Source organism: Pinus tabuliformis, chromosome 1_2, assembly GCF_031772625.1.
Source record: "Pinus tabuliformis cultivar Carrire ecotype Pingquan chromosome 1_2, CPIR1, whole genome shotgun sequence".
In the NCBI taxonomy this organism is placed as follows: Eukaryota; Viridiplantae; Streptophyta; class Pinopsida; order Pinales; family Pinaceae; genus Pinus; species Pinus tabuliformis.
Genome location: NC_142298.1, coordinates 1,294,176,847 through 1,294,193,185, shown reverse-complemented (window position 1 = coordinate 1,294,193,185; position 16,339 = coordinate 1,294,176,847). Strand labels below are relative to the sequence as shown.

Sequence of the window (16,339 nt, the reverse complement as noted above, 5' to 3'; positions counted from 1 at the left end):
AAAGTCTATGGTAGAAGAAATGTATAGGGACTTTAGAAAGCACAAGGATGAAGATTCATTAGGTTCTAAACAAGATAAAGAAGAAGATGAGTCTCATTCCCATGACCACTCAAAAGGAAAAGGGAAAGAGGAAAGCTTTCTCACACCTCCTAATAGCCCTGTGCATAATAAGAAAGCATCTTTGATTAAACTAGATGTTAAATTTGATTTTCCTATATATGATGGAGAGCTAAATGCTGAAAAGTTGGACAATTGGATTAGACAAATTGATGTGTATTGCAGGGTACAGAACATAGACTTAGACAAGAATAAGATTTAGCTGGAAAACCTACTCCTAGGAGGCAATGCCTTGGTTTGGTGGGAAGGCAGAACCCAGGCTGATATGAAAAGACATGGTAAGACCATCTCTGTCTGGAGTCAATTTGTTGCTACAATAAAAAAGCAGTTGTATCCATTGGCCTACATGCAACAAGCCATGATGAGTTGGCAAACCCTTCGGCAGTTGAAAGGGAAAAGTGTGCAAGAGTATACTCAAGAGTTCATAAGGAGAGAATTGATGTTGGGTATCTCATTAGACTCGCCAGAGACTCTTCTAAAGTACATTGGTTGTCTACACATCTACATGAGGCATACCATCCTCATGTTTAATCCCACTAGTATAGATGAGGTATCTGTACAAGCTACCCATCTAGAAGCTAGAGGAAAGAATGGAAATCCAGAAGTTGGGGGACCATCCCAACCCACTATAAGCAAGAGAAAGGAGAAAAGAAAGCAGAAGTGGAAAACAAGGAAGGCTAACACTGCACAAAAAGGCAAAGCTTCATGCACTCACTGTAAAAAGGAGGGGCATGATGATGAGCATTGTTGGATTCTGCATCCAGAGCTGAGACCTAAGAAGTCCGAGGGCAAGAAGAAGAAGACTGTTGTAGCTATTCAGAAAGATTTGGGGTCAGACTCAGGAGATGAAACAATCATTGCAGCCATAGGTATAAAAGGTAAGAATTCTGAAGCATCTACTAGTAATTCTACTCAATCTGTTATTGATGAAGAACATGAGAGAAAAAGACATGAGCTTTTCCATATTCGAGTTATTTACAAAAATCAAAAGATTGATACTTTGTTTGATAGTGGCTCACAAGTAAATCGAATTTCTGAAGCAATTGTAAAGAAATTGGGATTAACAACTACACCTCATAAGAAACCATACCCATTAGGATGGTTGAATGATAAAGCACAACTACAAATGACTAGACAGTGCAAACTCAAGTTTTCTTTTGGGTCAGCTTTTGTAGATGAGGCTGAGTTAGATATAGTTCCTTTGGATATATGTGGAATTGTTTTAGGAAGCCCTTACTTGTATGATAGAAAGGCTATTTTCTATAGAGCTGAGAACAATTAGCTACTTGTTAAAGATGGAATCAAATACTTTGTAAGAGCTCATAAGCTCAAGAATAATTATACTCTCATAAACTCAGGACAGATGAAAAGAATGGTAAATTCATGCAAACAGTTCTTACTGATAAAACCAATGTATTTGCGGGCTGTAATGTTGATCAACAAGCTGATATAGAAAAGATTGTTTCAGAGTATGATGTCTTGTTTCAAGAACCTAAAGGTTTTCCACCCAAAAAGGGAATAGTACATGATATTATTTTGCAGCAAGATGTTCCATTGCCTAACATTGGGATGTACAGGTTGTCTGCTTTAAAGAGTGATGAAATCAAGAAGCAGGTGCAGGAGTTGCTCGAGAAAGGGTTCCTTAGGCCTAGCACATTGCCATGTGGGTCACCAATTGTTTTGGTGAGAAATAAAGATGGCTCATGGAGAATGTGCATTGACTACCGAGCACTGAATAAGATAACAATAAAAAATCGTTATCCCCTTCCTCATATATATGATCTTTTAGATCAATTAAAAGAAGCTGTTTATTTCACCATGCTGGATTTGCATAGTGGATACCATCAGGTCAGAGTTGCAGAGCAAGATGCCTGGAAGACTGCTTTCAAAACAAAGCAGGGATTGTATGAATGGATGGTTATGCATTTTGGCTTAACTAATGCTCCTGCTACTTTCATGAGATTAATGAATGATGTACTCAGACCTTTTCTTGATGATTTTGTTATTGTGTATCTGGATGACGTTCTGATTTTTAGTAAAATGTGGGAAGAACATTTAAAGCATGTTAAGCAGACATTATATGTTTTGAAAAGAGAAAAAATTTATGTTAAATTCTCAAAATGTGAATTTGGCAAAACATCTCTAAACTACTTCGGTCATATAATAGGGGAGGTGAAGTGAAAATAGATCCCTCTAAAGTCACAGTCATTGTAAACTAGCCTAAACCCAAGTCTGCTACAGAAGTGAGAAGCTTCTTAGGAGCAACACAATATTGGAGGAAGTTCATCTCTAACTTTTCCTCAATTGCAGCTCCCTTACATGCTTTAACAAGATTGAACAAGGTGTTTCAGTGGGAAGGCAAACATCAGAAATCCTTTGACACCTTAAAAGAAAAGATTAGTACAACACCTGTACTAGCACTGCCAGATCTGCAAAGACCATTTGTGATCCAAATTGATGCCAGTGACTATGCCATGGGAGCAGTGTTGACACAGCACGGTAAACCCATATGTTATCATTCTGAGACTTTTAATCCTGCAGTAGTTAACTATCCTACATATGATAAAGAATTGTATGCATTAGTTCAGAGTGTGAAAAAGTGGAAACATTACTTAATGGGCAAAGAGACAGTAATACATACAGATCATCAGCCACTTCAATACCTACACTCCCAAACTAAGTTGTAGTAATCAAGACATTACAGATATATGGGTTTTCTACAACAGTTTCATTTAGTCATTAGATATAAAAAGGGCATACATAACAAAGTTGCAGACATGTTGTCTAGACCCATTATAAATGTAGCCACCATACTTAAGCATAATTTTGTGCTACATGAAAGTTACATAGAGAAATATGCTCAGGATATGGACTTTAAAGATGTATATTCAACTTTGAGTCAAGGCAAAAGAGTAGAAGAATTGGACTATCATGTGAAGGACTGACTCTTATACCATTGTGGGAAACTTTGCATTCCACAAACTAAGAGGATAAAGATAGTTAGGGAAGCACACACTTCTTTGATATCAGGTCACTTTGGGGTAAGTAAAACAGTTGCACAGCTACAAAGGTTCTGCTATTGGCCGAACATGAATGAGACAGTTTCTAGATATGTAAAACGGTGTGCCATGTGTGCCAAAAGCAAGCCCAACAATAGAAAACTAGGCTTGTACACTCCATTGCGAGTTCTTTCTCACCCTTGGGAAATTATTTCCATGGATTTTGTTGGAGGACTGCCTAAATCTAGGAAAGGTCATGATTATCTATATGTTGTTGTGGATCGGTTCAGCAAAATGTGTATTTTGATACCTTGTAGTAAATAGATTACAACTGAACAAACTGCAAAATTATTCTTTGAACATTTATGGGCTCATTTTGGATTACCCACTTCTATTGTATCTGATCGAGACACCCGATTTGTGGGGAAGTTTTGGTCAAGTCTGTGGGAACTAATGGACACCAAATTGAAGAAAAGCATAGCTTTTCATCCACAAACTGATGGCCAGACAGAAGTAGTTAAGATGACAGTGATCCAGTTACTGAGAGGATATTGCAGCAAACACCCTAAGCTTTGGGATGAACACTTGTGTTATGTGCAACATACTTACAACAGAGCCAAACACTCTTCTACATAGAGATCTCCTTTTGAGACCTGTTTCGGTTTCACACCAAGGTCTCCTTTGGTTTTTGTCTTTGGTAAAGATACCATGGTTGATGGACATAATGATGTGGACAAGGCAACTAGGTTCATTAAACAGATCCAGGAGATCCACCAGGCAGTACAGGAACAGTTGGAAAAGAGCCAGGCCAAGTACAAGGCTAGGCATGATAAGCATCGGATGGAGCATAGTTTTCAAGTTGGAGACAAAGTCTAGCTATATATCAGCAAGGACAGGATGCAAGGTGAAGGTAAAAATATAAAACCTATCAGGTATGGACCCTTCAGGATACTTGAGAAGATTGGTGAAAATGCTTTTCGCCTTGATCTACTAGCTTACATGCACATCTACTCAGTCGTAAATGCAGACTGTTTGAGGTTGTTTAAGCCTTCAATGATTGAGGACCTTAAAGAGTGAAGTCAATTGCCTTCAATTGATGACCTGCTACCTAAATAGCTTAATGAGTTGCAGGAAGACACAGTGCTGGACAAGAAGGTGAGGATGATGCGCAGGGGAGATGTTGAGTACCTCAGAATTGGGCTCACAGGTTTGAAGCCTGAGCAATGCAAAATGGATTGAGATTGGGCAAGTGAGGCAGCAGTTTCCTCACTTAGTCGATGCTTGAAAGAAAACCAACTTTTGGTGGTCCAAAATCTTTTTCAGTGGGAAGGCTATGATTTGAATCGGATCCATAGTAGACTGTCAAAGAACCATGACTATATCAAATCAAATAAGTCTCTAAAGAAATCCAAAACAACGATAAAAAGCACCCCTGAACCAGTGGCAATGGCAGCCAACGTGGAACAACGAGGGCCTTAGTCAAAACGCACTGACCGAGGCCCATGGAGACCGCGCAGGAGGTCCAAGTAGCCCCTGGGAACCTCGAAATGGGAAAAGGGGGTGGAATTTGATGCGCAATTAGTGCTAATCGCGCATCGCTAGGCAAATAGGGCTGAAGTGGGGGAAGCCCGAGCACTCGGACACATGGCGAACCGGAGGACTGCGGGCGGAAAAGGAAAAAGCGCTAATCGTACAAGGTGGGACCCGCGCTCTGGAAAACTGACGGTATTGATTGGGGTGCCCTCAAACGATAAGAGGTTTGGACAAAAGCAGAGCGATCCCACTCAACAATTGACACGTGGCGGCGGAGGTGAGAGAAAATCGTCGTTGATTGCACGCTATCGGTTGAGCAGGTCAACTGCGCAGGATGTGCGTATGACATTAGATCTTGGGGACCCAGATCGGACGGCTGAGACAACTCCCGATGGAGGAAGCGAAATCGATGGAGGATTAAGCCACGTTCGTAAAGATTTGAGGTCCGTTTGACTGCCACGATGGAGGAAGAACGCATCCACGATGTAATTGAAGAAACGAACCGACAACCAGGCTAGCAATGTTTAGAAGGGGACACGTGGCCACTCCCTGAGCGTTCATGCTGACGCCAAACAGGGAACTCCAAGCGCAACTGTAGAAGGTGAATCGATAAGGGCGGAAGAGGAACCAGACAGGCATGGGGACGAATGGCTAAAAGCCATGAACAGAGACAGTCGAATCAGCGAACTTAGACAAAGAGAGTCAAGAGACGAAGAGGTGGAATAGTGGACCCTGAGAGGAGGACTGGACACAGAGAACAACAAAGAAAAGCAAAAGAGAGACAAAGGGTTGAGCTGATCAGTAGCAACATTGAGCACCAGAGCTTGAAGATTCAAGCCATCCCATAGAGGAATCTATCCAGACTGAGCATCATATTCGGATCTTTCCATTGTAGACCTGAAGGTCACAGAGCTGGTAGGAAGAAGAAGGGTTTGTGCACTCCAGTGGCTCAGGGAATCCAAGAATCACCTTGCCAAGCAAACTTGCTTCAGGAGAACTCATATTGAGTCCTTGCATTGTAATTCTCTTCTTAAAGACACAATAAAACAAGGCCACCACTGAAAGTTGGACCAGAGATGTAGCCCTGGAGAATAGGATGCACTCCTTATTAAAATTCTTATGTCTTTGTGTTTGCTTACTATATTTCTCTGTTGTCTTTCCATTTAAATGTCTGTGTATTGGCAATATGATTAATCTGTTGCTTAAATAACACAGAACACACACCACCACATGAATCTGTAATATGTATGTTCTAATAAATCTTTAACTGATGACACTCATAGGATGACTATCATAACAATAGGATTTCAAATTTAAGGATATATCATGTTGGTCTTGGAACCTTTGATAAGCCCACTCTCTAAGATCGTAGAAATCAAATTCACAACTATTTCATGTGTATAACCTTCTGAGTCAATTAATGCGAGGTCTTCAAAATTGACTAACAGTCGGGAAGAGTTTAAGGTCGGGGTTTAATCACTTTTACCTTCATCTTTGCTTGAGAGAAGTGGGGAAAGAATTTAAATTTTACTCGTTTTTTTTACTATTGTGGGCTGCATGACATTTGGATGTATCTGGATACAAATCACCCAATTTGCTTGCATAGAATGAGACAAAGAAATGTTCTTTTGCCTTTTATGATTATTCCAACTATTTGCAATTCTTTCAATGGTTAATATGAACTTGATATTTAATATTTTTAGAAAATATTAATAAGAAAAATAATTAAATGTATGCATACAGAAAACAAATTATGAGGGGCATGTATGTTTTAACATTTAATGTGAATAACATGAATTATATTTAAAATATTTTAATATGAACTACAAGCGAGCCTAATGGTTAAGAGCATGTGTTTCCTCCTAAAAAATCACACTTTCAAAACTAGAAAGATAAAATATATATGCTTTTGTAAACAAAATTATAATTTACAAATTTTAATGCCCTCAAAATTGGTTAAGAAATTATTAATTTATTTATGACGAGTTGAAAAATAATAAAAATATTTAAAAAGACAGTAAAATTATTGAGATTACTAATTATAAATGTGCTCTCCATTTAACGACCAAACTTTATCCGAGAGCTTTGGAATTTCCAGCTAATATATCACAAAGCCACCGAATTGCCGTACCGGCCATGAGCATTGCCTTGACCAGGCAAAGGTAAAGGCAAAGGCAAAAGCAAATTCCAGGACCAGATGTGGAAAAAATGTGTGGCAGAGCGCAATCCAAACCGGAATAATATACGTACATTCACAAGGCTGGAATCCGAATGATATCCACCAACAAAGATGATATCCATAAATAAAGAAGTGTGGAATAAGAATACATCAAACTGACATTGTGGCTTTTTAGATGAAATGTCGCACCATAACCTCCAGATCTCTGACACCTGTGAAAGCTGGTTCTCTTCTGCTTTGCGAGGTTCGCATCAGGAGATGTTCATTCTTCCCAGAAATTCCGGTACCGTGCTTAATTTAAAATACCCAACTCATTCAACGGCTACATACAATTCTTCACTTTTCACTTGTCATCGTAAGAACTCAAGGAAGATTACGATCATTCAATTTCTGTCAAAATCTCCACGTCTCTGCCTCAAGAAAAAATTGAGGTAAGACTTCATCTAAAACGCCTATATATATATTTTAGGTCGGTGACTGTAATTATATCTCAATGTATTTCCCTGTATGCCGTAAATACTGAATTTTGGAGCCGAGTCTCCATCAACAAACACATAGGTATGCTGTAAATGCTTTCATCCATACTGCTTTTTGGAACTCAGTCTCGATAAACAAGTGTATAGTTGATTTTGAGTTCCTTGTTTGGAAGGGTTTTTTCTGGAGATTCAGTGAAGATATTCGGTATCCATTCAAAAGGAGGAGGACAGACTGAGCTAAATCCATGGTAAGTCGATGTGTTGTTGGTATTCTCAATTTCATTGCCTTATGAACTTGAATTTTTAACGTGGTATTTTCGAGTTTGTTTTTTCCGGTAATTTCTACTTTCTTACTGCCAATACTTTATTTTTTTTTTCAAATTATTTAACCAAATTGGGTTATAAAAAAAAATTAAAACATATATATATATATATAATGGTGGTGGTTAACATTCGTTGAGACCAAATTTTGGTTTATTAGATTTAAAAAAACAAATTATTTAGTTTGATTTAAGATTTCATTTTTATGCTCAAAAAGCGAAGCCTCCTGAGCTCACTATAATTTTGACATTGTAAAAGGGTTGGAAAGTCAGTATTGCGACAGAGAAACTGACATCTAATGTGGTTGTAGGGGGGCACTATAAGAGGAAGTGATTTTCATCCTCAATGTTCCTATTCTCACATAGATGGCAGATCCTTTCTATCCATGGTGTTTTAGGAACTGCCCAACGAACCTGTTTCACTATGGAGCTCATGAGAATTCGTTCTAATCTTTTCTATATTAATTTTCTTCTTTGAGCTAGTTAAAATAGAGAGATACTTTTGATTTTCTAGGGTGGGGTTGATGACCTTCTTATAATAACTTAATTTTCTTTTAGCCGCTAAATCTTTCTCACACCACATTTTTTCTTTGAACTTAGAAGTAACAATATTTTTAATGTTATTAATGTTTTGCAATGCATCATTTTCGTTGATCTCCCAATAGTTTAATCCCAATAGTTTAATCAGAGCCTCGTGTCTATATATATATATATATATATATATAAACTTATAAAAATTATTTAAAAGTAATATAATAATTAATTTTTTCATTAAAATTTGATAAATTGATTTAAATAAAAGTTGACATCTTAAATTTTATCATAATCAATTTTTTGTTTTATAAATGGATTATTATATATCTTAATTATATTATATTGGGATGATGCATTAATATAATTCACTAATTTATCTTCATTGAAATCTAGAAACTTTTTACAATTTATTATCTTAAAACTAAAAACAATACTTCTTATCATATCTTTCTCATGTAAAGTCAGATTTGTTTAGTAGTTAATATTTATATGCCAGTATAAAGATGTAAAGAATTTTCTAAATTTTTAGGAATAAAAAAAAGAGGCTACTATGTTGAATATCCAATAAAAATACCAGCCCCTTTAAATTTAAGAAAAAGTTGTGGTTTGACAAAGAATTAGACGATAAAAATAATAATTAAGATGCTTTGAAGAGTTCATTGACCATATATATATATATGAAGAAAATTAACATTATTAAAATAAAAATGAATTTTCACCAATCACATGATGTAATAAATTAATGAATAATTCATAAAAAAAATTGTAAAATGAAAGAATTTGTCATGTTTATGGGACTAAAAAATGGGATGAAAATTGCTTCATTCATATTAAATTCATTTTTTTTAATAAGTTAGACAATATTTGTATTAGACATTCATGAAAAAGTGTACATCATACATTATGTTTATGAGCCTATGGAAGCATACCAATAGAGCTTTTGTCTTTTTGAACAAACTAAATTTAATAACAAAACCAAAAAGATAATATAGCCTTGACAACCAAATAGATTATTATAGAGCTATGGAATCCTATGATTGTAACCAAAAAGAAAAACGAAAAGATAAATCTATATAGATAGAGAATCCACATACATGGTGTTAGATATGTCACCTTCTTCATCACAAGAAGAGAACTCTAGGTTTTCTAGCTTTCTAGCCATGATTGAAACCTTTTCCATTAGATTTTTCTTTAGTAGTCAATACATAAGAGGATCTATTATTGGGTTTCAAAGCACTCCATTCAAAATTTATGGATAATGGTGATATGCAACTTTTGCATATATCTAGTCTTCATAGTTCTTATGTTGTGGGTGGCTAACAACCATCTTCCAACCTCCTCCTCTACCTCAAAATTACTAATAAATATTATTTCAATTTTGGCCTCCTATTTTGCATTATCTATTTCACTATGAATGTTGGTAGGGGTTGAGCACACATACGTTCTTCCTACTTTTTTTGTATGTACCATCCTTTCTTATTTGATAGTACTTGAGAGCAATAGTACTGGAGAGTGATAGTATTGGAGAGACCATCCAGACCAACCATACTTGCCTAGACGTCCTATCAGTACCTACCTTGCCTATCCCTGTATAAACATTTTAGAAACCTATATTATAAAACGTATTAACATGCACTTTACCGTATTTCAATTCCTGTCCTAGCTGTAATTGACTATACTATGTGGAGCTCATGACCAAGTGGGGTATAATGAACATCATTGATCGAAGATCAACCAAAGACATCAAATAGAAAGGGGAGAAAAAACTACACATAGGAAATGCTAAGGGGACCTCCACAAGAAGCCAAGAAGGAGAAGGGAGTTATAGAGATAGAAAAAGAATGTGAAATCAAGAGTCACCAACCTTAAATATCAATCCTAACTCACAAGATAGTCTGTCCAAAATAAAAAAAGCAAAGAGGCCCACATTAAGCTAGAAACAATAGCAACAATAGGAAGAGAGTTAAAAGAAGATCTAAAAGATAGGACATGGTCACAAAAGTGAAACTTACAATGAGAAAAAGCTATGGAGAAAGGCGTCACTTTTAGAGAGGTATATATAAAAGTGTCAAAAGGGAGAGAAACCATGGGAAATGAGAACCAATAACAAATCGAATGAAAGAGCACAAATCTAATCTTAAACCCACTAAGAAAGGTATCAAATGAAACCTTGGATAGGAGTCTCTTAATCTTGATCTTGTAACTATCTAAAACAAAAACATAAGTTTGTGATTACGACTATGATAAGGCATTCTACCTCCAAGGTGGAAGCAACTCTGTGACTCTTGAAAAAACCAAACACCTTTACCGACTATTTACTAAATTAGCTTGGGGAAATCACTCACATGGCATTCCACCAACCCATAAAGTAAAACTGACGAGAAATAGGTAGAGTTTTGAATGACTGAGGAAGCTCTTGGCTCAGACAAATAACCTAGGAAAATGCATATAATTCCCATTAATGAGAAATCTAGAGGATTTCTTACCAGATTTATCTAGAGAACTCTAGATCCTTGCACTTGTACTTTTATTTAAGCCATAAAAAATGCTATAATTCCAATTAACAAAAAGTGTAAAGAATTTCTTACCAAATTCCTCTAGAGAATGAGAATTCTTGATTCCCACAATTTATTCTTTGTGAATCATAAAACCATTTTAGAGAAACACATTATCAACAATATTATAATTCCACTAAGAAACAACTACCACAATAAACCTCTAGTGCATTTCCAAAGTCTAAAAATGATATCAAATGCATTGAAAGCAAACAAGTGTAATCACCAAATGGCTGCAAGCACAAACTTCTACCACCCTCACTATCCCAACATTAGCACCTACAATGAGATTCAAATTTTAATATTTCTAATAATATAAAATTTAACATTTTCTAATTTTTTTTTTTCCCTTAAATATGAAAATCAAAATTTATATCAATTAATTTCTCACATTTTTTAAAAATCAAATAAACCACTTAATTTAAGAATTATCATAAATATCATTATAATTTAGTATAATGACAATTAAGAACTAAGACGAGAAGCGAGACAATTAAGAACTAAGAAAATTATAGGTCCAATAGACCAATTTGATCTCAGTGAACGTTAACCACCATCATCATTATCATCATAAAATATATAAATTTACTTATAAATAAATAATTTAAATTTATCATAAATATCATTGTAATTTAACATAAAAAAATTATGAATTTATTGCATATATATAAAAGGGAAAAAAATAAATTACAAAAATGTTAATATATGATGGTGGGTCGGAAAAGATACTCTATTGAGTCCTGAGAAAAAGCTTTCATGGATTAAAAGATGCAAAAGTGCAAAATTCAATAGTTTTAAATAAATAAACAGGAGTCCTTCCATTAAGAAAAGAAAAAAGCTGACACATTCATCCAAGGTACAGACCCTGAAACAGACCCTTCAAAACATGTAACATCCAAGTTACAGACCCTGCAAAACCTGCAATCGCCTTAACCATGTTAAATTGTCTTAACACTGCTTAGAATAAATGTTGGGGGTAAGTTAAATCTGGTTCTTTCTTCCTGTGGATTTTGCAGGGCACGAGGGATATTTCAGCTGGTCCGTGGGGAGGCAATGGCGGAATCGCATGGGACGATGGAGTATATACAGATATTCGCCAAATAATAATAGTGCATGCAGAGGCCATAGAGTCCGTTAAATTTGAATATGATAGAGATGGAAGTCCTGCGTGGTCGGACAGGCACGGTGGGACTGGGGACAAGAAAACTGATAAGGTAATGATTGATTTACAGTAAGAAAATACGGAGGGGACTCAAATTTATTGTATTCATTTAGGAATGTGAAATATTCCTGAAATTTGATGAAGAGGATCGAAGTTAAACAATTGAATTTGTTCTTATTTAATACACCTTCTACACTCATCTGCAGATTGGATTGGACTATCCAAAAGAGGTTCTCATTTCAATGAGTGGACATTTCTGTCCTCTTTCACAAGGCTCTTCGTCTGTGATAAGGTCACTGACTTTTGAGAGCAATTTTCAGAAATATGGACCCTATGGTGTTCAGCATGGGACTTATTTCTCATTTTCAAAACCAGGATCGAAGATAGTGGGGTTCCATGGCCGGAATGGTTTGTATTTGGACTGCATTGGAACCTATATTTCAAATTTAGGTACTCCAGCCGCCACACTTTATCTCATATCACCGGTGTCGCATGGGCCTTGGGGTGGTAGTGGTGGAACTGACTTCCATGACGGGATTTACACAGGCGTTCGACAGATCGTTTTAAGTCGAGGAGCAGGTATTGCTTCTATAAAGGTGGAATATGACAGAAATGGCCAGTCCATTTGGGGTAACCGTCATGGAGGAACCACAAATGCCTTCAAAACGGACAGGGTATGTCTTTTGATAGTCCTAATAAATAGTTGTTGGATTTAAATTTATTGTAGATTTTGGAGTATTTTGAAAATTTGATGAACAGTAAAAAAAAACAAAGCTAAAAGCTAGCTGTCAGACTTCATTCCTTCATTCAAATTGGTCAAATTTCCAAAATAAAAATATTTGAAACTATTGCAAAATGGTTTCTAACCATAATAACTATGTACCCATCTTGTTGAATGCAGATATTATTTAATTATCCTTCTGAGATATTGACCTCCATCACTGGCTACTATGGCACTGTGCTATTGATGGGCCCAACTGTTATAAGGTCCCTTACCTTTCACACCAATCTTAGGAACTATGGACCCTATGGAGAAGAACAGGGAACTTTCTTTCCCTCTAAAATTGTCAGGGGAAAGATAGTCGGATTCCATGGAAGGAAAGGCTGGTGTTTGGATGCCATTGGCATCCATATGCTCGAAGGCCAGGTTGGTGATAGGCTTCACCTAACTGGGAGGACATTCTATTTTAATTTTTCCTTTCTTCATCTTGGGTTAGCTTTACAATTGAATTTTACCCATGTTCTTTATATATATAAAAGCATTCTAAATAAATTAGTTTGAAATTTTTTTGTATGCCTTATATTTAGTTGAAGCAGTTGATATTGATTGAAAATTATTCGTATTTAACAAATATGACCAAAGTAAATTGCTGATTTTGCTTCATGTACATTATATATACACAATCTACCATACAAATAAGAATACCTTACATATTAACACTTATATCTGCAGAATGGTCAGTGAAAATTAATGTTATGATGTCTTGGACTTGCCTCTGGCTCTCAGTTGTAAGGGACATGGTCTGAACACTTTTGTTCTTTATGATGTTGTCTCTGCTTGTTGGAAATGATTCACTGTTGTTATATGCTGTAGTGAGGAGAAATTTACTCCCTTGTTTCTATCTTTCTCAGGATTGTATGGTCTGAATGTGATCACAATGTAATCCTTCTTTTGTTCATGAATATCGTTGCAGTTCACCAAAAAAACTTACATATTGAATTTATTTTAAGACTTGCATCCTAAATAAATTAAACTTAAGATATTTTATGGATATCATCAGCTACCCTGTATATATAGTTGTGTAGTTATGGGTGTTAAATTTCTATCATGTAAATAACTGGCCAAGTGGTAAAAGATAATAATTAATCTTAACTTATAGAAATTAGAAAGTAGTGCCTAGAATCTATACAACCTTGCACTCAATCTCCAAGAAAACTTAGTTCACATGTATATTTATTTTTCTCTCTCATCTTATAAAGGTTCCAGAATAAGTTATAAAATATTGTACTGGTGCTGCTTGGCCTAGAGATCCTCAACTGAGATATTTTTTGCGTTTAGTGCAGAATGACTTGGATTTTTCTAAAGATAGTCTCACGCTCTACAGTCTCACTTCGAGGCATGGGCCTTGGGGTGGTAGCGGTGGAGGTATATTTGACGACGGGATTTACACAGGTATTCGACAAATTGTTCTATATCGAGGAGCAGGTATAACTGCTATCAAAGTGGAATATGATAGAAATGGGCAGGCCATATGGGGAAATACTCATGGAGGCACCATAACTTCTGTCAAAACCCAGAGGGTGAGTTTATTGATAAATCATTTCATTACATTATAGAGGAGCAAAGATTAGCTGAAAGTATTTGAATTTTAATGTTATGTTTCATTGCGTGCAGATACTATTTAATTACCCTTATGAAATATTGACCACCATCACTGGATACTTTGGCACTGTTCTAGTATCGGGCCCAACTGTTATAAAGTCACTTACCTTCCATACCACTAATAGAAGCTATGGACCCTATGGAGAAGAACAAGGAACTTGCTTTTCCTCTCAGCCTGTCCGGGGCAGGATCGTCGGATTCCATGGAAGAAAAAGTTGGCTTTTGGATGCAGTTGGAGTTCATGTTGGTTGAAGACGAAGTTGTCGATAGGCTTTAGTTACTTAGACCATCTAGATGTTGGTTGAAGACGAAGTTGTCGATAGGCTTTAGTTACTTAGACCATCTACATGTGTGTAAAACTCCCATTTTGAAAGTCATGGTTTCTGCATAAATAGATGTGTGAAGATATAAAGTTCCCTGGGTGAGAAAGCATAAATATGTGTGCAAAGAAGCAAGGCCTCCATGGAATAGCTAGGCCATAATGTTCTTATTTTTAAAATATTAGAGATAAAGATATATATTTTTATAATGCAATGAGAAAAATAAATAATAAAAATGAATATTGATATGGTTAGCTTAGGTATAACATAGGAGTTATAATGTGAGGAGTTTTAGAAATATTAAATAAGAAAATGTTAGTTTTTATTAATGTTTTTATTTTTAAAATATTAGAGATAAATATATATATATTTATAATGCAATGAGAAAAATAAAATAATAAAAATGAATATTGATATGGTTAGCTTAGGTATAACATAGGAGTTATGATGTTAGGAGTTTTAGAAATATTAAATAAGAAAATGTTAGTGTTAGGCCAGGAGGTAACTCTTCAAATCAAATCATATTATTCATTCAGGTTGTTCATTATTATATACAAGAGGGAGTGACTGTTCAATTCATCTCCCGGTAACTCTCCATCTTTTCTATTATTTATTTACATTAATTATAGTTGTTCACCCAATCCCTATGATTAGGTGTCAACATTCCCCCCTTAATCTGAAGGGATGTTGGTGAGTCCAAGCATTGTTTTGAATCTTTCAAACTTTTCTCTTCCAAGCACTTTGGTGAAGATGTCTGTAATTTGCTCATTAGTGGAACAATGGCGGAGATGGATTGTTTTGGCCTCAACATGATGTCGAATTAGATGATATTTAGTATTGATGTGTTTTGTTCGATCATAGAACTTTGGGTTCTTGGCCAACTTTATTGCTGAGGTATTGTCAATCATGAGTGGAGTTGATTGTACTTGTTTTACCTGCAAATATTCAAGAATTTTCCTAAGCCACACAATTCTTTCGTTGTCTTAGCTGCTGCCACATATTCTGCCTCTATTGTGGAATCTTCTGGAACTGATTGTTTACGTGATCTCTAGGAGATAGCTCTTTATCCAAGACTCATAGCATAACCTGAAGTAGATACCCCAGTTTCTTTGTCTCCATCGAAGTCTGAATCAGAGTATCCAAGCAAGCTGAAGTCGCCCACCTGTGTATATTTGATTCCAAAGCCTTGAGTTCACTTCAAGTACTTTAGAACTCTTTTTGCAGCAGACCAATGTCCCTCACAAGGCTTTTGCATAAACCTGGAGAGGATTCCGATAGCAAACAAAATGTTTTGTCTGGTAGTAGTTAGGTAGTTGATACTTCCTACAAGCTGTCTATACTTTGTTACATCCTCAAATTCTTTTCCTTTAATGGATGTGAGCTTTAATTTTTGTTCCATTGGAGTAGTCAGAGGATTGCATTCAGTCATGCCAAACCTGTTCAACAGATCTCCAATGTACTTCTTTTGATAAAGGAATATGGACTTCGGATGTTGAGTTACTTTAATACCAAGATAGTAATGAACATAGCCCAAATCAGTCATTTCACAACCTTTCCTCAATTCCTTCTTTATGGATGAAATACAGCTTTCATTGTTCCTTTTCATCAAAAGATCATCTACATATACCACAAGATATACAACGGTTTTTCCAACCTTTTTGACAAACAAAGTTGCATCATCAAGATCATAATGTTTGAAATTGAGTTTCAAAAGATGCTTAGTTAGTTTTTCATACTAGGCTCACGATGCATATTTGAGGC

At 35.8% G+C, this 16,339-nt stretch overlaps 1 protein-coding gene across 2 annotated transcripts; it reads left to right on the top strand.

The window, feature by feature from the left end:
* Positions 1–7,136: 7,136 nt before the first annotated feature.
* Positions 7,137–14,768, top strand: LOC149210961 (jacalin-related lectin 3-like). 2 transcript variants are annotated; one of them, XM_089394500.1, is made up of 7 exons: positions 7,137–7,259; positions 7,478–7,552; positions 11,730–11,927; positions 12,082–12,549; positions 12,777–13,022; positions 13,940–14,176; positions 14,271–14,768. In XM_089394500.1, exons 2-7 carry the CDS (start codon positions 7,550–7,552, stop codon positions 14,508–14,510), a joined length of 1,392 nt encoding a protein of 463 aa, XP_089250626.1. In that variant the 5' UTR covers positions 7,137–7,259; positions 7,478–7,549; the 3' UTR covers positions 14,511–14,768. The 2 variants fall into 2 exon arrangements, with proteins under 2 accessions (XP_089250626.1, XP_089250625.1); XM_089394499.1 differs by lacking the exon at positions 7,137–7,259 and having other exon boundaries at positions 7,309–7,552.
* Positions 14,769–16,339: the final 1,571 nt, after the last annotated feature.

Coding starts and splice junctions, on each gene's coding strand:
- LOC149210961 (XM_089394500.1), top strand. Junction 11,928..12,081: donor GGGACAAGAAAACTGATAAG/GTAATGATTGAT, acceptor ACTCATCTGCAG/ATTGGATTGGACTATCCAAA. Junction 14,177..14,270: donor CTTCTGTCAAAACCCAGAGG/GTGAGTTTATTG, acceptor CATTGCGTGCAG/ATACTATTTAATTACCCTTA.